The sequence below is a fragment of the Diceros bicornis genome, chromosome 40 (assembly GCF_020826845.1).
Source record: "Diceros bicornis minor isolate mBicDic1 chromosome 40, mDicBic1.mat.cur, whole genome shotgun sequence".
Taxonomy (NCBI): Eukaryota; Metazoa; Chordata; class Mammalia; order Perissodactyla; family Rhinocerotidae; genus Diceros; species Diceros bicornis.
The window spans coordinates 20239422-20260512 of record NC_080779.1 but is presented as its reverse complement, the minus strand read 5'-3'; the positions used below and the strand labels follow the sequence as shown (position 1 = coordinate 20260512).

Genomic DNA, 21091 nt, shown 5'->3' with positions numbered 1-21091 from the left:
AAAATTGTGTGTGAGCATAGATTTTGGCTTGGCCCAGGCAGGAGGACTCCCGTGGGGAAAAGAATCCAGCTGAACTTTGACAGTTGCGTGAAGCTGCCTTAACAGAAGGGACAGGAGTTGAGCCCTGAACACCAGGCTGGACTTCTCCTTTGGACATTTGCTGAGGTCTGGGCTGGGAAAGATGGCTCAGTGATCAGGCCGGAAAGGCAGAGTGAAATCTTCCACATTCTTATGGGGCGTCCCCCTTCTAATGCTGCACTGATCAACCTTTATGTCTGAGATGTGGGACTTGAGCCCTCACCACTGCATCTCTTGCTGATCTTCACAGCCCAAGCTCTGCCTTCCAACCAACATCATCTTTATCCTAACTAAATGGTCAATCTTGAATGACCATTCTCTCTCAAATCATCCCCAGATGTATGTTGGAGGCAGAACAGCTTTTAGAAGCTCATCAATATCTTGCTGTGTTTATTAGAAATATGTGCTATGACCTAAGATACATCTGGACAGAAACTTCACTGACCCTTGAGTCACTACAGACCTAGAATCCTGCTAGACGTACCAATTCTCCATGAATCTTCCAGTGGCAGCAAGGCGCAACCTTGAAAACCATGCAGTGGTCCCTTCAACACTGTGATTCTTCCCAAGAAATATATCTGATTTATCATCTGAGTTCAAATCTCAATCACTACCACACCAGAATCCCCATCTCAAAAGCATGAGACACAGAGCTAGGTGTTGTATCAACAGCTAACCTCTACTATTTGCCCTTTAGATTCTCTGCTTTCTGCCCAAAGTCTTAAAAGTCTTGTTTATCATATGGCAAAAATTGATTATATTATCTTATATTCATCAAAATTCTGTTGAATGTGGCACATATTTATGCTCTCTAATTCTTCCAGACTTGGGTATTTATATTTAAAATTCATCTTTGGAATTCAGAACACACCATTTTGACTGAGATCAGTCAAAGACTTTGGCACTAGGCCTTTGTTTTTGAATAGATTTACCAAAATCTATCTAGTAGCTAAAATAAAGCCAAGTGTGAAAATTAATAAATGGAAACCTCATTTAAAATAGAGTCTAGGGGCTGGCCGGGTGGTGCAGGCGTTAACTCCGCACACTCTGCTTCCGTGGCCCAAGGGTTCACAGGTTCAGATCCCAGGTGTGCACCCATGCATCGTTTATCAAGCCATGCTGTGGCGGTGTCCCATGTAAAGTAGAGGAAGATGGGTATGGATGTTAGCCCAGGGCCAGTCTTCAGCAAAAAAGAGGAGGATTGGCATTGGATGTTAGCCCAGGGCTGATCTTCCTCACAAAAATAAATAAATAAATAAATAAATAAATAAATAAATAAATAAATAAATAAGAGTCGACATGCCAGAAGAGAGTACTCTCACTCATGTGCCACTCAACGGCACACAAGAGACCCCAAAATGAAGAGCCATGTCCTGCATCTCAGATGGGATGTGATACTACTTACGACACCAGCAGAAGGAAGGAAGAAATTCCTCCTAGTTCAGCCAGTGAGAAAATACCATAACTCAGCCAATGAAAAGCCACTACGCTTCAAACTCTCATTCTCCTCCAATGGACTCTTCATTTACAACGCCCCTCCGGACTTCGCACAAGAATGTTTCTCTGGACTTGTGTGGTTTTCCACAATTCTTTGTCATTCCCAAATAAACCCCTTCTACTGGTAAAATAGTTGGCTGTTTATTGGTTTTAGGTCAATACAAGACTGTGACTAGTTTTCCTTGGCTAATTCCCTGAGGACAGTAGTATAAAATCCTGTGCCTACCCTCATCCTGAAGAAGGATGTATGCTAAGAAAAATTGGAAGTCAAAAGTGGTGGAAGGGAGAAAAATAGTGACTTAATATCACTAAATACATTCCTGCTGAATGTTTACTAGTAACTGCTAAAAGAAAAAAAAATACCAAAAAATGTACTGGTTTTGTATTGTCATAAAACATCCTCAACTCCGTGGCTTTTAGGCCAAGTGAGTTGAATTGATACATGTACGCAAGGCAGTGAGGAATAGGATGAGCTTTCAAGTCAGCTCTCCCTTTGTTATGTCTGGGTACTCAGAGGGCACTTGAAGCCCCTCCATTTTCCTGCTGGTTCTGCCATGCCCAGGTTGCTGCAGCACACAGGGTCTTCCTGTGTGTTCCTGAAGGTGTAGCTGAGGCACTCATGGTCCAGCTGCAACCTCTTCCCCAGAGTTCTCCAAAATCTTGCTCTTACATAGACTCGGAGAATCAGCCAGGACTGATCCAAGAGAAGAAACACGTTTGGACAGATGGGCCGTGCTAAGAAGGGACTTTTGTGTTCAGGGCTGTGGGAGAATGTTGTAGAGTTTGCACGCAGTAATAGACTCCAACATCCTCCGCCTCCATTCTGCTAATTTTAAGTGTGAAATTTGTCCCTGACCTGCTACCACTGAACCAGTCTGAGACCCTGGGGATAAGGTGGGCAATCTTACGTATCAGTTCCCATGGAGACTGGCCAGGTTTCCGTAGGGACACATGAAAATAGTTATATTCATTTTTATGTAGGAGGCTCTGACTTGACCAGCAGGAGATGGAAGCAGGTTCTCCAGGGATGATGGGCAAGGAGAGTGGGGTCTCAGTCATCACAATATCCCCACTGGATCCTAAAATAATGTTAGAGAAGAGCAAGTTACGTACACACATTTTGAGTTTTTCATGATTTCTCTTCTGTTGTTTATTTCATGCTAAATCTATGCATTTGCGTCTGATATTTTAATTCATACACCAAAAATATTCAATTTCAAAAAACAAAAGATACTTGCATGACACAAAGGGGCCTCTAAGGTGTTTACACCATCCCCTTCTTTTTGTGTCACAGTCTTCACTAGAGCACTGATCCTTTTTCCTTCTGGAATCTTCCTCACTCTCACAGATCTAAATAGCACATGTTCCATCCTGGAGAAAAAGTCATATGCATCTAACAAGCATGCAGAATACACATGAAAAGCAGGGGTACCCCCAGAGCTCACCATCCCCACCCCATGCTCCTTCCTCATTTCCCCTCTGCCCTCACCTGGGATCCAGAGCACTAGCAACCCCAGGAGCTGAGCAGGGAATCTCGTTTTGAGAAGTTGAACTGATGTATCCTGTTAAGTAAAGATATATTTGGAGTGGAACTTTTATCTCAGACTTGCAAGGGAAAGCCCTCATTGAGAAATAATATGCAAATCCCCTGGTGGGTGCAGCAGTGTGGAGAGAGCCAGCGGGAGGATGTGGTAGCCTCTCTTTTAAGCAAAGTGACATAAAATATATCCTGTGTGAAGGAAAGCCAATAGAGATAAAGTCTATGCTGCCTAGAGTAGTGGGAAGAAGGATCTGTCTGCAAAAGACTAGAGCTGTTCTGAGGACACAGAGCATATGTCCCTGCTACTCTAGGAAACCATCAGAGACCCTGAAATGTAGACACGTGTGTGCAGGTCAATCCCTGTGAGATGAAAGGCCATCTTACTCCGACACCTCCCACCAAATTTGGAGAAAGAAACAGCTCCCAGCCTTACTAGTACTGACGGTCAGAATTTTCTCCAAATAACAGCGCGGAGTTGAGCTACTTCAAGGGTTGTCTGGTAACTGCTGTAACCTGGTAACAGTTACCAGGTTAACTGTTTAAGAATGTCAGAATCAAGTGTTAGGAAGGGTCTTTCCCTGGGACCTAGTGAATTAAATATATTAGAGCCTTCAAGTCAAAAGAATTTGACAGGGAGAAAATAACGTGTCACTTATATACAAGGAGCTAATAGCCCAGTTCAAGACAAAAGGAAAAAAAGAAAGAATTTTATCCCTCAGGTGGTGAAGATGAAATTGCTGGAAGCCAGTTAATACCATCTGGTGTGTATCATGCTCACCTCACTGTACACCAAATTAATCAAAGGGTCTCTAGGGAAATGATTCCCTAGGGGTGATGGGATATAATGAACAAGGAATAATTTTATTTTTTTCTGAGTGGTGCTTAGAAAAAACTTTTCCCATACAGATTATTTTCCTTCATATAGACCCAGATGCTATCAGGGTTTTTCCAGCTTTCTGTTAGCTCTGTGTTAAAACCTAAGTCTCTCACCTGGCTTATGCCTTGGGCAGCTACAGCAATGAGTCCACAGTTCAAAAGAAGATTTTTTATGTGAGAAGAACAAGAGCTGGATCCACTCTTTTAATGTCTCAGTGTAACCTGTACCTATGACTGGTATTTCCTTGGGTTTTCATTTAGAGATAGTCACTAGGGAATAGGGTGCTGGGTCAGAGTTGCTCAGGGGTGTGAGTCTACTACACCACCCTGCATTAAAATAGGGGAACAATCCAATTGTTTTTCATGAGCCAGCCTGATGCAGGTCAGCTCCTCAAAAATTGGACAAATGTCAAATTGCTTTTGTCCTGAAAACTAGAGTTTGCAGTCCTATTAAATCTCAGCTAATTTAAACCCAAAGTCTTATTTAATTGACCAAGAAAAAAATAACAAATATAATTCTATTTAAGATTACAAAAAAGCTTGGTCTGAATATCCTTTGGGAAATCTCAGGAATAAGATTCTTAAAACTTGATTGGAAAAGAAAATTAAGCAACAATGATGTTGACCTTTATCCTCTGATCTCCATGGCAGTAACTGGTTTGCTGAGGGTGAGCTGTGATGAAGAGGCAGCTGCAGAATTATACATGTCCCATATCTTCTACTCAGTATAAGATCTACACCTTTATATTATTATATTAAAAAGACTTTTAATTTCTTTGACCTGATCAATTTTCATGATGCTAAGCAATGCAATTCTCGGTCTTACACCTGGTTTCTGAAGGTACAGATGCAGACAGGTGTTTTCATAACTGGGTAGGATGCTGTTGTCTTGGAATTCCAGCCCTCCTAATTAACCATTCTACTGAAAAGAGTAGAAAGATAAGCAACTGAAAGAAAAAAGAAAAAAAATGGAACACAAATAAAAAGAGGACTTATTATAAATCTTAAAGCATTTTGAAGGAGTGTTCTAAAAAGGCATTAAAAATAGAACTATCATGTGATCTAGCAATCCAAATTTTGAGTATACATTCAATGGAAATGAAAACATCATCTCGAATAGACTTGGCCCCTGGCATGTTCATTGCAGCATTATTCACAATAGCCACGAAGTGGAAACAACCTAAGTGTCCATCAATGGATGAAAGAATAAAGAAGGTGTGAAACAGATACACACACACTCACACACAAGATTATTATTCAGCCACAAAAAAGAATGAAATCCTACCTTTTGAGACAACATGGATGGACATTGAGGGCATTATGCTAAGTGAAATAAGTCACAGAGAAAGACAAATACTGTGTGTTCTCATTATATGTAGAATCTAAAAAAGCTGAACGCATAGAAATAGAGAGTAGAATGGTGGTTGCCAGGGACTGGGGATTGGGAAAAATGGGGAGATGTTGATCAAAGGGTATAAAGTTCTAGCAATAAGAAAAATAAGATCTGGGGATCTAATGAACAGCATGGTGACTGTAATTAACAATACTGTATTATGTGCTTGTAAATTGTTGAGAACAGATCTTAAATGTTATCACCACACACAAAGAAAATGGTCATTATGTGAGGAGATGAAGGTGTTAATTAACATACTGTGTTAATATTTTGCAACATTTACATGTATCTAATCATCACGTTGTGCACCTTAAATTTACATATATTTCAACAATATCTCAATAAAACTGGGGAAATAAGGCATAAATTTATCAATTTTATCCACTCTTATGAATTGAATTGAATTGTGTACTCCTCAAAATTATGTTGAAATCTAAGTCCCTAGTACCTGAGAATGTGACGTTACTTGGAAAAAGTTATTACAGATAAAATAGGCTAAGATGAGGTGGCCTTATAAGAAGAGAAAACACATGAAGACAGAGACACACAGGGAGAAAACAATCACGTGGAGATTAAAGCAGAGATCGGAGTGATGCTGCCACAAGCCAAGGAAGCCAAGGAAGGCCTGGGGCCACCAGAAGCTGGAAGAGGCAAGGAAGGATCCTCCCCTACAGGTATCAGAGAGAGCATGGCCTGGTCAATTCTTTAGTTTCAGACTGCAAGCCTTCAGAGCTGTGAAGGAATACATTTCTGTTATTTTAGGCCACCAATTCTGTGGTAATTAGTTATGGCAGCCCTAGGAAATGAGTACACCCCTGTCCAACATGGAAATGTAGATTGTGGGAAAATGAGTAACAGTGAGAAACCTGTCCTATTTTCTTTTACTACAAATCAATTTTTGAAAATGCTACTTTTACAAAGTATTCTTTATGATGCTAGAATTTCAGAGAGTAATGCTATTTTCTGTGAAATTAACATAAAGTCTTTAAAATTTTCCAGTTTTGATTGGTCGTTTCATTTCATAATCTGTTGCCCTGAAACATGCAAAAAATGCAAAATATCTTAAAACTTATTTCTTGGTAAAAAAAATAGTCTTTGAAATTTTCTTACATTCCGTATAGACAGAAAGTACAATATTCTTAATTCTAAAAAGGTATCTCTGTCCCCTGTATGTTAACAAACCATGTTGTGGCTGGGACAACAAAAATGACCTGCAGCCAAAACTAGTCACTTCACACCACACAGGAATAATAAGGGTTTGTGAGGGTTGAAAGAATAACCTCTATTAGTTCCAGGTGGGGACCAGGCATCTGTGTGTCTCTGTAACTGAGCAAAGTCAACCGAATGAGGAAGGACTTAGGCAGGTGGGTTTTATTGTAGTTTTGTCTCTGTTGTCAGGTGCTCTAGCTTGAGTTCCATAAAACTAGAAGGCACTCTGTGATTTGTACGACCTGGGAAGACTGTCTTGGAGATGGGACTGTCTGCTTCTGTTTTCCTGAGGTCAGAGTATATGGAGTGGAGAGTGTGATACTGTTACACATTCTGTAAACTTTGTTCTGTAGACTTTGTCAGACCAAAAATCTGAAACCCACACGTTGGATGAGATTAAAGGTATACAGACGTCTGCTCTCTGCCTGTACACAGTGGAGGTTGTGCTGACTGAAGATGACAGTACAGTCTCTGCATCAACAAGTGGAAATGATGGGTCTCTGCTATGAGACAGAAGCAGCCTCACAGTGGTAAACTTCACCTTTGTCTTTCTTGGCCAGGAGCCAAGGATAACCCAAAGTTTATGTGCTCTATGAGTGGAAATTGCCCTCACTTTCCAGTACTTCTAGATACTTACATGTTGGCCTTTCAAAAACACATCTTAGGCCAAGTAGAGAATGAAGGATCAGTAATAAAGGAAAATAAAAAAGAAAATAATAAACAATTTTGAGCTCCCTGGCACAGTCATGAGATGAAATTATAAAGTTTAGGAAAGGACTAGAGGCAATGAAAACTTGTTAGTAACTTATTAGGGCAGAACTTACTCATCTTTAATATTCTTGACTTGAAAATGAGCAAGCTCCAAACACAGAGACAGTTTGGCTCTCTCATATTGTGGAATTCTACTAGCCCTCAGTGAAATTTGAAACCAATTATGAGAATTTACATTAAGCTACTATCCAAGGAAATCTGATTGCAATAAAATTATCTAAAGCAAAATAGAGAGAAGAAATTTATTGATTAAATGAAAAATTAAAGCAATTATTTTCTTGTTAACTATATTGTTGAGTATGCCTCTAAACAAGAACAACATTTTTTATCTAGCTTTGTGTTTCAAGGTTCATTAAAAGTAATTTGCCTTGTAATTAAACTATACTCTTAATAGTGGTCATAATAATAGTTCAACTAACTTCAGAACTCGTAGAGAAAAAAGTAGACATGATGAAAAACATGTTATGAAATTTGTCCCAAGGTTAAAGTTTCCAGTTTTCAGAGAAAGAAAGATATTTATATCTACCTATCTATCTATCCATCTATTATGTATTTATATCTTTATCTCTGTATTGAAGCAAAGAGAGGGAGGCAAGGTTTGATTAACCATCTTCATAGCATTAAAATCTTCAATGAGACAGGCAAATATAGAAAACTTTGGATGAAAACACGAAACAGGATAAATATGTCTATGGAGAATTTGACTTACATGCCCCCCAGTGTGCTATTGACAAAAGCACTAGACTGAAGTAGGTACAGAAATAACACTTTCAAATTTTAGAATGTCCTAACTAAGCACCAGTATAGAGATTGTGGCAAGACAAACAAAATTATCTAAAGGTGACATGAGAGCTCTTTCTGGGTTGTCTGGTAACATTGTGGCTATGGTCTGGCTGCTAAATTCCCCAAGACGGAAGTGCAAGGCAGCTTGAGTTTCCGGGCACTCCCCTCTACATCTGACATCAAATCAAATGAAATACTTTCCCTCAATAACAAGAGAGCTCTCACTTGTGCCCCATAAGTAGGATGGGTGGTGGTATACATTCCCTTCCAGTGTGTTTAATGTGTATTTTTTCCTTTAAGGGAAGGAATCACCTGACAGCCCCCTTTGACTTGTGAAGACAACACATTCCACATCTAGGAGTCCTGGTCTGGCCCGTGGAGCAGGTCACATGGCTGTTGTGGCTGACAGGGCCATAAATGAGTGGCACCTGAGGTGTAGCCAAGGCACTAATGGGACAGATCCTTCTACAGTGACTAATTCCCCTGAATTCTCCAACATCTCCTCTTATACAGACTCAAAGAATCTGCTGTGCTTGCTCCCCAGATAAACAACACGTGTGGGCAGCTGGGCCACATCATGCAGAGGTTTATGTTCAGGGCTGCACCACTGTGGGAGGAACTTGTGTACCTTGCATGCAGTAATAAACTCCAACATCCTCAGCCTCTACCCTGCTGATATTAAGGGTGAAATCCTTCTCTGACCCACTGCCACTGAACCTGTCTGAGACCCCAGAGACCCGTTTGGAAACCTCATAGATCAGCAGTTGTGGAGGCTGGCCTGGCTTCTGCAGGTACCAGTCCAAATAGGTGTATCCATCACGACGTAGGAGGCTCTGACTAGACCTGCAGGAGATGGAGGCTGGCACTCTAGGGGTGACGGGCAGGGAGAGTGGACTCTGGGTCATCACAATGTCTCCACTGGATCCTAAAATAATGAGAGAAGAGTACAAGGTCAGGTACAAACATTGCAAGCAATTTTCATAATTTTCTTTTTCCTGCTTATTTCAGGCTAAATCGTGTTTTGTGTAATTTTGATTCATGCCCCAAAACTATCCAGTTTCAAAGAAAACCTCAAGATTGCAAGGCACTAAGCGTCTTTAGAAGTTGCCTATACCATCCCCCATTTTCTTTTAGTCTTCACATTTTTCCTTCTGGAATTTTCTCACTCTCACAGGTCTAAATATCTCATGCCCCCTCCTGAAGGGCAGGACATATCCATCTAACATGCGGAAATAATTTACATGGGAAGCAGTTGTGCCCCCAGACCACCCTTCACACCCCATGCTCCTTTCTCATCTCCCCTCTCCCCTTACTTGGGATCCAGAGCATTATCAGCCCCAGGAGCTGAGCAAGGAACCTCATTTTGAGAAGTTGAAATGTTGAGTCCTGATAAGTCAAAGCAAGATGAGAGCTGACCTTTTATCTCAGACTCTCAAGGGAAGGTCCTCCCTAGGGAAGAATATGCAAATCCCCTGGTGGGTGCAGCAGTGTGGAGAGAGCCAGAGGGAGGGTGGGGGCCTCTCCTGTGAGCAAAGTGACGTAAAATATGTCCTATGTTTGGAGTGAAACTAATGGAGATAAAATCTATGCTGCCTAAGTGGGGAAAGGGATATATCAAATATTTCTTTCTGCTTCCTCTGCCACATTTCTAGTTCTACAGCAATTCCGCAGGCACATTTTATATTTCTCTTTAAAAAGCTTGAGTTGTTTCCATAAATACATGGTGCCTCTTATTTGTTTGTTCATGTTTGTTTAAGATCCTAGGTTTGTCTTTTTTACTTTTTAATTGGGATAAAACACACACAATGTAAAGGGAAAAAATCTTAAATGTGCAACTGAATAAGGTTTTATGCTTATTCACTATCCACATATAAACATAGTATATTTCAGATTCTTCAGATGTCTCCCTCATGCACTTTCCCAGTCAATAACATCTCCCTGCAAGACAACCATGGTAACTGTTATTCTGATCTATCACAATAGTTTGCTTTTTCCTGGATTTTGACATCATATAAACTGAAGTAAGCAATTTTTTTTTGTTTCTTTCTAGCTTCCTTCTTCTTTCTTTGCTATTTTTCAGGACTTCATTCCTTCCTGTGTATTTGAGTTACTGTTTTCTATTGTTTCCTGTGATTCTGAAGGATTTCCTCTTAAAGTTCTTACAGGGTATATATTCTAGTAAAGACTTGTCTTCATTTTTTTTATCAAAGACTGTCTTTGCCTTTATTACTAAAAGATAATTTCATTGGATATATAATTCTCGGTTGACTTTTTTTCTTCTAACACTTTAAATGTATCATTCCACTGTGCTCTAGTCTCCATTGGTCACAATGAAAATGTTAACCAATGGCTTTAATATTTCTCTGCATATAACGAGTTGTTTGTTTTTTCTTGATGTAGTCAAGTTTTTCTCCTTGTCATTGTCTTTCAGCATTTTAACTCTAATGTGTGTAGTTATGTATTACTGTGTGTTTATCATGAATGAGCTTCACAGAGTTTCTTTGATCTATAGACTGAAGTTTATCATTACATTAGAAAGGTTTTTATCATTATTTATCCAAATATGTTTCAATCTCTTTCTCTCTCTCTTCTCCTTTGTGTCTCCCATTACACATATGTTGGTGTTCTTCACATTGACCTATAAATCTCTGAATCCTTGTTCATTTTTTCTTTAATATTTTTCTTTAATATTTTATTATTATTTTTTAATATTATTTTTCTTTAATATTTTTTCTTTCAATATTTAGGTAAGATAATTTCTATTGATCTATCTTTATGCACACTGATTCTTTCTTATGTCATCTCTAAGTACTGTTTGAACTATCTAGTGAATTTTTCAGTTGGGTTATTGCACTTTTCGGTCCTAAAATTCACATTTTGTCACATTGGGTCACTCTTTTTATTTCTCTATTCAGGGTCTCTAATAATTGTCATTGTCTTCATATTTTCCTTTTTAAGTCTTTGAGCATAATTTTTTAAAATATTTTTTGAGTATCATTATAATAGCTGCTGTGGGAGATCAAGATTTGGCCACCCTGAAATATATCTCTTTACCTTGATTGATTTCTCTGAGGGACATTTGACCTCCCCCACTAACTGCCTAAAGAATTTGACATGGTGGCTCCTTCCTGGAACAGATCTTCTATCATGATGGCTATAAAGATAATGTAGGATAGAGGTTACAATAGCAAAGGCACCAAGCCTCTTTTATCAAAAATCTCTGTCTCTCCCTGACCACATTATCTATAGATGACCCTGAAAAGAATTGTCCTCCTGCCCTCTGAAGTCCCAGGCCACTACCCACCCCCAACACGTTCCTTGCCTTTAGCTGCAATACTTAAGCAAGCAGCTTAGACAGAGGGACGAGTTGCTCATATCTGAGTTTCTCCCATGTATACATGTTATTAAACTTGGTATTATTTTCTCCTGCTAACCTGTCTTGTTAATTATTTGGCCAGCCGTACGAACCTTAAAGAAAAGGGCAGAGGGAGATTCCACCTCTTCCCCTGACACTGCCTTGAAGTATTTGTTTGCTAAACTCAGTATTTAGGGTCAATCAGAGTCAACTTCCATAGATTGTTTATTCTTTTTTTCCCCTTCTATAGGGATCCCACTTTTCTATTTCTTTGCAGGAGTGTTTGATTAAAATCTGAATATTTTAGATAGTACAGTCTTACACCTCTGGATTCTGGTTTTTTTTGTCTTTGTTTTTGAGGATTGTTGGGTTTCTTTTTAGTAACTTGCCTAAACTTACATTGCAGAATCTATCTACCACTTGGTGTTGGACCACTGATGTCTCTGTTCTTTTTTAATTCTTATTATCTTTTATTTTTAGCTTGGATGTCTAGGACTGCCCCTATATCTGTATATCTTGGTTGTCACCAATGATTTGGGCCGTAGTTTTGCTCAAACACCTTGAGCCCAGAAAGCTTGTATCTTCTGCCAGTGCAGCTGTGTGGTTTCAGGAGAGTGGTCAAAGGGCAGTCAGTTCTTAACTGCCTTCATTTTTACTTTTCATTGGTGAGTGTTGGCTCTCTGACATTCACACCTGCAGCTTCTAAGTCAGCCAGCAATATGTAGAGAGGTTAACTCAGAAATTTTATGGCTCTGTTACTTCTAGGATTTCACCATTAACTTTCTGGCTGGTTTATACTTCCTCCGATTGAGGCCGTCATCTTTGGCTAACAAAGCTGTGAGTTTTCCCTGTTTGTTTCCTACAGAGTTCACCCCATTTAACTGTAAACACTGAAGAATCTTGCTCCACTCCAAAATCAAGTGCACTCCCTCTGTCAGCTAGATGCTAGTTTTTCTGTATTTTTATGTTGGTAAAACTACAGTTCTTGATGACTGAGCTGGAGGTAGAAGGGAGCCATCTCAAGTAAAAGGACACAGACTCTCCTGTCCTTACACAAAGTCCTAGTACTTTTCAAGGATAAACATTTCTCAATTTGTTTTATGCCTTTGGCAAATTCCAGGGCTTTGAAGTAGCTGTTTTTGAAAACGTTTTCAAATAGTTGTTTGTTTTTCAGAGAGGATTAACCAAACTCTTCAAGCACCATATCCAGAAATACTTTCTGAACTGAATTTAAATAAACATAACAGACACACTGAAAGGAGATGAGAGTGTGGATTAACACAAGTAACTTTGGGTGAGCAATTTGGACTCTGTGCCCACAGGATACAAAGAAACAGAACTCTAAACATATATGGAACTCTACTCACTAGATTTCTTATTCGCAGAGTTCACGCACTAGACTTTTTCAAAACACTTTATGCATATTCTAAGATTGAGCAGATAAGTGAATATACTGTGAATAATGGGGGCCAGGATTGTCACTACCAGAGACGAGAACTACAAATAGGTAAAGGAGGGAAAATAGAAAGACATCTGTGAAATTATTCAATAAGAACTCGCCTGTGGAATTGTTCAATAAGAATCCATACTCTTTTCTTTAATTATTTTCATTTATGTATTTATTTTGAAATATTTTCAGACATAAAAAGTTTCAAAAATATAAAGATTGTTCCTATACACTCTCCAGCTTCCCTTAATGTCACCATCTTATATAACCATACTATAATTATAAAAACCAGATAATTAACATTGATTCAATACTATTAACTAATTAAGAATCTATATTTGGATTTCACTGATTTTTCCACCAATGCCCTTTCTATGTTCTAGGATAAAATCCAGGATCCTATATTGCATTTGTTTGTTGTGTCTCCTTATTTCCATATTGCAATTCTTTAGTTTTTCGTATCTCTTATGATCTTGAAACTCTTGAAGTGTATTGGACAATAATTTTGCAGAATGTCCCCCTAATCAGATTTGTTTGATGTTTTCTATTGATTAGAATCAGATTTTTCATTTTGGACAAGAAGGGATGTATCCTTCTTTGTGCATTATATCTGAATTTACATAATGTCAGTATGTCTTGTTATTGGGCATGAGGAATGTGACTCACGAAACACTTCTTGTAAGAAAGTATTGAGCAGGGCCGGCCCCATGGCTTAAGAGTTAAGTGCACGCGCTCCGCTACTGGCGGCCTGGAGTTCGTATCCTGGGCGCACACCAACGCACCGCTTCTCCGGCCATGCTGAGGTCGCGTCCCACATATCGCAACTAGAAGGATGTGCAACTATGACATACAACTATCTACTGGGACTTTGTGGAAAAAAAGGAGGAGGATTGGCAATAGATGTTAGCTCAGAGCCAGTCTTCCTCAGCAAAAAAAGAGGATGATTATCATGGATGTTAGCTCAGGGCTTATCTTCCTCAAAAAAAAAAAAATTGTTGAGCAAATATAACCAAGGTAGCCGCTTTTAACACTCTTCTTATTTGGTTATATTCTGACAATATTAGGAATAGTCTATTCTTGTAGGAGCCTGCCTTCATTTATTTATTTTTTTTAGATTTTAATTTTTTTTAAACTCTTCTGCCCAATAGAGAATATTGAGGAAATAAATTATGTTCACTCTTAGATGACAAATATTTCTTTGTTGGCCATTTGCAACACAGATGTTGATAGCCTGAAGAAAGGAAAGGAAGAATAGAATTTATTAAAACATGGAATTTATTTAAAAATGGGATCTATTAAAACATAATGGATGGCTGTTATTGAGTCAACTATTTGGAAAAATGAGTAGAATTTTGTACCACTGAGAATATTGCAGAGATTGAATGGACAGGTAGAGCATGCACAGAGATTCTTCTAACTGGGGAGTTGGAGATAGCATTGATACCATATTAGAATTCACACACTGTGACCCTATTTCTGAAACTTTGACAATGTGGTACCTAAGTTGAAGACTACACCTGTGACTATATCTGGCACTTATTTCTAGAAATACGTAAGTTTTCCAGTTCTGATCTGACTAGTCAATAGGATTATGTCTCTTGATTGCTATGAAAGATGAAAAATTAGGAGAGGGTGAAGACTTTGCGTATAGAGAGAGGATATCAGAGAAGAGCCAACCACACTCTACCGGCTATAGTTAGTCTTATTTGGACTTTTGGAGAAAAAGACTTCGAAAAAAAGTACTTGAAGAAGTCACAGGTGGTTTCAAATAAATCTAATACTTGCAACTTAGAAACTCTTCCCAGATAAAAGGGATAACTTAACAAAAAGGTAAAGTTGCAGTTTAAGTGGCAAGTCAGTTTCATATGTATGTGGTCACTCTACCCTTTTTGCCCTCCACCTCTCCATCTCAGAAGGGCCAGAGCTTGAAGGAACTTGTTTCCATAGGAATCCAGCAAGACAGTAAATTTACAACATTGTTAGGGTAGAAGCATGTCAAACGTGGAGGAAAAAACTGGCATTCAGGGCAGCCAGGGAGAGACATCCTGAGCTGGGATGGATAGAGCACAGGGACCACATGGAGATGTCCCATTAACCAGGATGTTCAGAGTCAGTTTCAGTTGAAAAAATTTGGAGGCTCTGACTCGATGACACCAATGTGAGATTTAAACTTCTTCCTTGTCTTATGTAGCTCAGATTGCAGATAGTTTTCCGTTTTAAAGATAGTCAGTATTTGGAGTATTCAGTTTGTAATGGCGTGGGAATTTCCACCAGAGGGATGAAGTGAAAGACGGTTCTCTCAGGCCCACAGAGCTACCTCTCCCTGGGGACCCCACACTGTCTGTTAACCAGTGGAACCTGCAATCAGGCTGTGAGTTCTGCAGTGAAGTCAGGGCGGGGCAGGCCTGTGCTCCTGGTGCCTGGAGAACAGGTGGCCATTCCTTCAGCAGTCACTGATGCTCACAGCTGAGGGGAGAGAGTCAGCATGGAGCTGTCTGTGAGCTGCCTCAGCCGTGCTGTCCCTGACACTGGTCATCTAAAGAATGTATACCGATGCCTGTGGATGGTCCCATCATGGAGTCAGGTGGGCAGGGCCAAGACTGGGGCTGAATAACACAGGGTTCAGCCAGCTCCGGTGGTCTAGTTGTTAAGATTCAGTTCTCTCACCGCTGTTGCCGGAGTTCCTTTCTCAGCCAGGGAACTACACCACCCGTCTGTCAGTTGTCATACTCTATACTGCAGAGGTTGTGTGTTGCTGTGATGCTAAAAACTATGGCACGGGCATTTCAAATACCAGCAGGTTCACCATGGTAGACAGGTTTCAGTGGAGCTTCCAGAAATGACAGACTAAGAAGAAGGACCTGGCCTCCCACATCTGAAAAAATTGGCAATGAAAACACTTTGAATGTCTGATATAGTGCCAGAAGATGAAAGGGTGACTCAAAAAGTCTACACAGAGCTCCCCTCTGCTGTACACAGGGTTGCTAGGAGTCATCATCCACTTAGCACTAACAACAAAACATGAGGTTCACTTGAGACTCTGAGGTTTCAAATATGATCCTAGGGGATCTATTGGAAAACAGTCACAAGGTCATGATTCTTAATTTGGTATTGAGAGATGTCTCTTCTGTCCATTTTTCTATCCGGAATATAGCTACTGGTATAATCCTAACCAAAGCCACTGTTTTAATTGTCCTGTTAGTCACTGACATACTGTGTCCACAAGTCTTGACAAGTTGGAAAGCTAGAGCACATCAATTCTATCTGTTAAGCCAGGTGGTGACTGGAGATGTGAACAAATGTGAGACTGATCTACAGGTCTCCAAAGCCATGACCACCGGTCTAGGGAGAACCTGAATCTTTTGCACTTTCTCCTTCCTAAATTAAGGATCACCTTGATCTGTGTCCTCCCGATGCCCCTCACTGACTAGACCATACTTCTTTCCTTTACTAGAAGGATTCTCGCACCAGAATTCTTTTCAACACCCATTTTCTTTGCGAGTCATTTCCCCAGAGTTACTCTGCTTGGGAGAGTATGCAATAGATGAGATTTGTTTTCAGCTAAATAACTATTGATTGTGTCCTTTCTGAATCTTGCTTAAGGGTTATTTTCATGATGGCTGTGGAGTCTGCTGGAAGAATGGGCAGCAAGAGAAGGTGTGGAATTATTCCTAGATGGAAAGGGTAAGCTCTGAAATGGAATAAAGATGTAGTGATGATGATGATGATGATGACGGCGAAGATATCTAAAATCAATCTGGGTTCTTGGTCATTATTACTAGAGACAGACTCAGAGCTCCTCCTGAGATCATTGTGGTGCACCTGCTCCCTCTTGTGGCCACTTGTGGGGAGACACCCTGGGGTTTTTTCTATTTGTCAACGTCGTCTCTATGGTAATGTGTACTTTCTTGCACATTTTCAAACATGTTTTATTCCTGATGCCTGTAACAGATCATAATTGGTTTACAGTTACTATGTAAAAGTGTGGCCACATTAGATAGATAGTTAGACATCAGTGGTCTACAAACTGGTATTTCCCCGCCATGTCTGGGATCCAAATGCCATAGAGGTCACTCGATATTTGCTGTTCGACACTCTCTAATAGCAATGGACTTACTGTAGTGTGATCAAGATTGGGGTCCACAACAATTCAGTTATTCTGTGCTTACACCACATTTTTGTTGTCCTTTTTCGATAATAATCTCTGGGGCAGTTTCTCTCTTCTCTGTTCCACTGGTGTCCCTCAGTCCCCCTGGGATGGATTGGGAGGACAGTGTGATGGTTGCACAGGAAAACTTGTCTTCAAGTTTTTAGCTATGATTAGATCTGAGCTTCACTCCATTTAGTAATCTCAGGGGAGCAGGCGGGTGCCTGCCAGATTATTATGAAGGGAAGGAACACCTTCTATCTTCCCTAAACCAAGTACATCCTGCATTTTTAAGCATGTTTAAGCCAATATATAGAAAATTTCAAATTATTGTTTCAAAACAATTTTGAAATCAGAGTCTGAAGGCTGAGGGCAGTGTCTTTGTTCTCTGCTTTGCTCTCTGGTTCCACAAAAGACAACGAAGCTGCATTCTCTAGGGTTTTGCGAGTGTTCTTTAGGTCTGTCCCTTCATCGCTTAGCTCTTTCTCCTCTGCCCCAGGGCTCTCAATTCTCTGTCTAGTGCAACAGTTCTCACATTTTTTAATCTAAAAATGAATGATTGTTCCTTCTTTCAACGTGCAATCAATTACCCTATAATTTTTGAAACAATAATTCATACAATTAAATTACATTCACTTTTATAGGAAAAATTTTCATCTTACTGTTTATAACAGATTACTACACGTTCTGACCAAAGTCCTTCAGGAGAGTGTCACAATGCTCGCCTGGATTCTCTCTGTTCCCTGAGTTTCTCTGAGAAAGAAGAAACACAATTTCATTTTGACCCTTTTTGCAACAAACACATATTGAATCCCAGCTGTGAGCCAGGCACTGTGCTAGATACTAACTTTGAAAATAAAAATAAAGAAGGAAAGAAGAGAGAGAAGGAGAGAGAGAAGGAGAGAGAAATCTTGCATGATTCACAGGAGAGACTATGAATACTCCAGGTGTGTTTATTTATTCAGAAGCACAGCGGATGGAACTGGCAGAGTCCACAGTCGTGTCGGGGGAGAGAAGTAGCCGTGGAGCTAAACTTCTTGTCCCGGGGCCACAGCAACCCCTTGTTCTAAACTCGGGCAGCAAATTCTATGCAGCCGTTACCTTTAAATAGAAATGGAAAATATGTATGCACATAAATACTCACACCCTTGTGAAAATCAAAATTTCTAACTTGAGTGCAATATTTATTTAAAGTTTTTTTTGTCTTTAGCCTTCATGGAAACAATCAAAATACTTCCAATGTTACTTACATTACTCTGTTCTTCTCCAATTCATACCCCTGGGTATGTTATCCATTTATTTGCAACGGATTTAGGTTCATTCGCCTTTGTTTATGCTCCATTTCGATATTCCTCATCGTTGTTAATTTCAGTTATATATTTTTTGAAATTGTGTAATATTTATATAGTCCCCGAAGATACAAATTTACAGAAACAAAAAGGTTGTTTTCTGTTGTTGTTGTTGTTTTAATCTCCCCTGCCATGTGCCAGCACCGTGAAAGGTAACACACTGTAGACAGGTGTTTGTACTTTGCTTTTACATTTAACAGGATATCCTGGAAGTCACTCCATATCAGTTCCTAGAGATCTTCCTCCTTTTTACAACTGAGACACACACCTTTGTGTGGACATACCATAGTTTTTTCTACCATTATTTAGTATACGGTCATTTTTCATGTTGTCAATATTTTGCAATCAATTACAGACTATTCTGCAATAAATAGCCCTGTGCGTGTGTACTTGTAGTATTGGAGATGTCAGAGAGATTCCTAGAAATTGGATTATGATTAAAAGTTAAACACTTATGTTACTTTGTAGAGATTGTCTTATTCTCCTCCAAAAGAGTAATAGTAGTTTCCATTCTCACAAGCTAATAATGAGAGTGTTTGTTTCACCATAACCTTATCTAAAAATGTGCTTCATAATTTTTTAATATTCTCAAAACTAATAGAAGAGAAATGCTATCTCAAAGTAGTTTTGATTTTCATGTTTCTAATTATTAGTGAGATTGAAGATCTTTGAATGAATTCAAAGACTATTTAAGATTGAACATCTTTGAATGAATTCAAATACTATTTATATGTCCTCTTTTGTGAATTGTGTGTTCTGTATTTCCCAATTTTTCTATTAGATGTTTTGATCCTTCGCTTTAACTTTTAAAATAATTCTTATCTATTAGAATTTTAATCCCTTATTTGTATAATATATTAATGACAATTTCTCCTGGTTTTCAGTTATCTTTTGATTTTGTTTAATGTTTATTTCTTTTTTCCAAGTGACTTTTTCTTTTTTTGTCTAATCTTGTACATAAAATTCACTAGGAATTGATTTGGTATATAGACATAGTATTTGTCCATTTTCATCTTATTAGTTGTTTAGTTGTATATTATTTTATTATGCTTTGAGTACCGTAGAGAATTACAACACATATGCTTAGCTTATCATTTCTTATATAGCTCAGTATCTTACCACTTGGTAGACAATGCAGAGATCTTAAAAACTCTAACCCAAATTACATCCGCATCTGCCTTTTCCATGCTTTTTAAAAATTTTAATTGATCATATATTTTAATTCTACATATATTTATATATCACAAGATAATATTATTATTGATACAGGCAAAATTTATGTGAGCTTTCCCACATAGTTATTATTTCTATTCCTCTTCAGTCCTTTTTAAATCTCTGAATTTACATCTGGAATTACTTTTCTTCTTCCTGAAAAACTCCCTATAGAATTTCTACTAGTGGAAGTCCTCTGGTGTTTAATTTTGTATGTATCCATTGTTCTGAAATATGTTTATTTTGCCTTCATTGTGAAGAATATTCTTACACAGAATACTGAATTGGCAGTTCTTTTCTTTCCACACTTAGAATATATATTTTATTGTCTTCTGGCTTCCACTGTATACGCTAAGTTATTCACATTTTTATTGCTGCCCCCTCCCCCCACCTCCCTCTCTGGTTTTGCTTGTTTGTATTTTTTCAGGATTGGAATTAGGGGGGGCCTAGGTGGTATTATATTTATTTATTTATTTATCTTGGTTTTATCGTCTTTAGGATTCATGCATTACCTCAGTCTATCATCAGTTTTAAAATTTCCCAGCTTTTAGTCTTCAAACACTATCTGTCTGTACTCTCTCCTCGTCTTCTAGAACTCCAGTTACACATACACATACATTTGAATTTTTTTATATCCTTTATGCCCCTTAGCCTTTGATAGTTTTTTCCGTCTATTTGTTGCTCCAAGCTTCTGATGTACGTCTCTTCTCTTTTACCATTTCACTTCCCAGCTGAGTCAGATCTGCTGTTAAACTTATCTATTGAGTTCTTCACTTTTTATCTATTTCTTGAATTTTTATTTCTTATTTTTAACAGTTTCTGGCTCTCTGTTAAAATTATACATCTTGTCACTTAGTGTATTAATCATATAATTTCTGATTACTCCAATAAGTGCCAATGCTTTGGGTCTGTTTCAACTGCCTGTTTTTCCCATTGGTATTATATGCCTGTGTATTTTTGACTGAAAATCAGTGTGTGTTTTACATACTTAGTATTTATGTAGGTTTATGCACATATTTGCCCTAAAATATGTGGATATGATTTTAGGCTCTGGAAAGATTTTTATCCTCCAGAAAGGATTTACTTTTGATTCTGGCAGGCTGAAATTCTAGGCATATATAATCCTAATTCAATCAGAGATTGCACTAATTTGATCCTGGGCTTCAGTACTGATGAAGCCTTGCCATTCCCCCTACTTGGGTGTAACCCTTCCAAGATGAAGTAACCCACCAACTGAAGAGCTTGGTGTTTGCCATGACCCTGCCTTCTTTGCAGCCCTTGTAGAAAGATTTTTAGAAATGACCTTGTGAGATTGCTGAGAGCTCTGCTTGGCTCTGAGGACTCTCATCATCTCCTTTCAGATTTTCAGCTTCTGAGCAGCCATTTCTGAGCCAGCAAATGCCTCAAGGTACATAAAAGAGAAAAAAAATACGG

The 21091-nt window shown here is 38.9% G+C and overlaps 1 gene segment (V, D, J or C); it reads right to left on the bottom strand.

Annotated features, from left to right (window-relative positions):
• Nucleotides 1–1385: 1385 nt before the first annotated feature.
• LOC131400011 (immunoglobulin kappa variable 2-28-like) lies at nt 1386–9066 on the bottom strand. The segment is given in 3 exon segments: nt 1386–2654; nt 3065–3137; nt 8897–9066. Coding segments are annotated over 3 exon segments (573 nt in total).
• Between the last annotated feature and the right edge of the window lie 12025 nt (nt 9067–21091).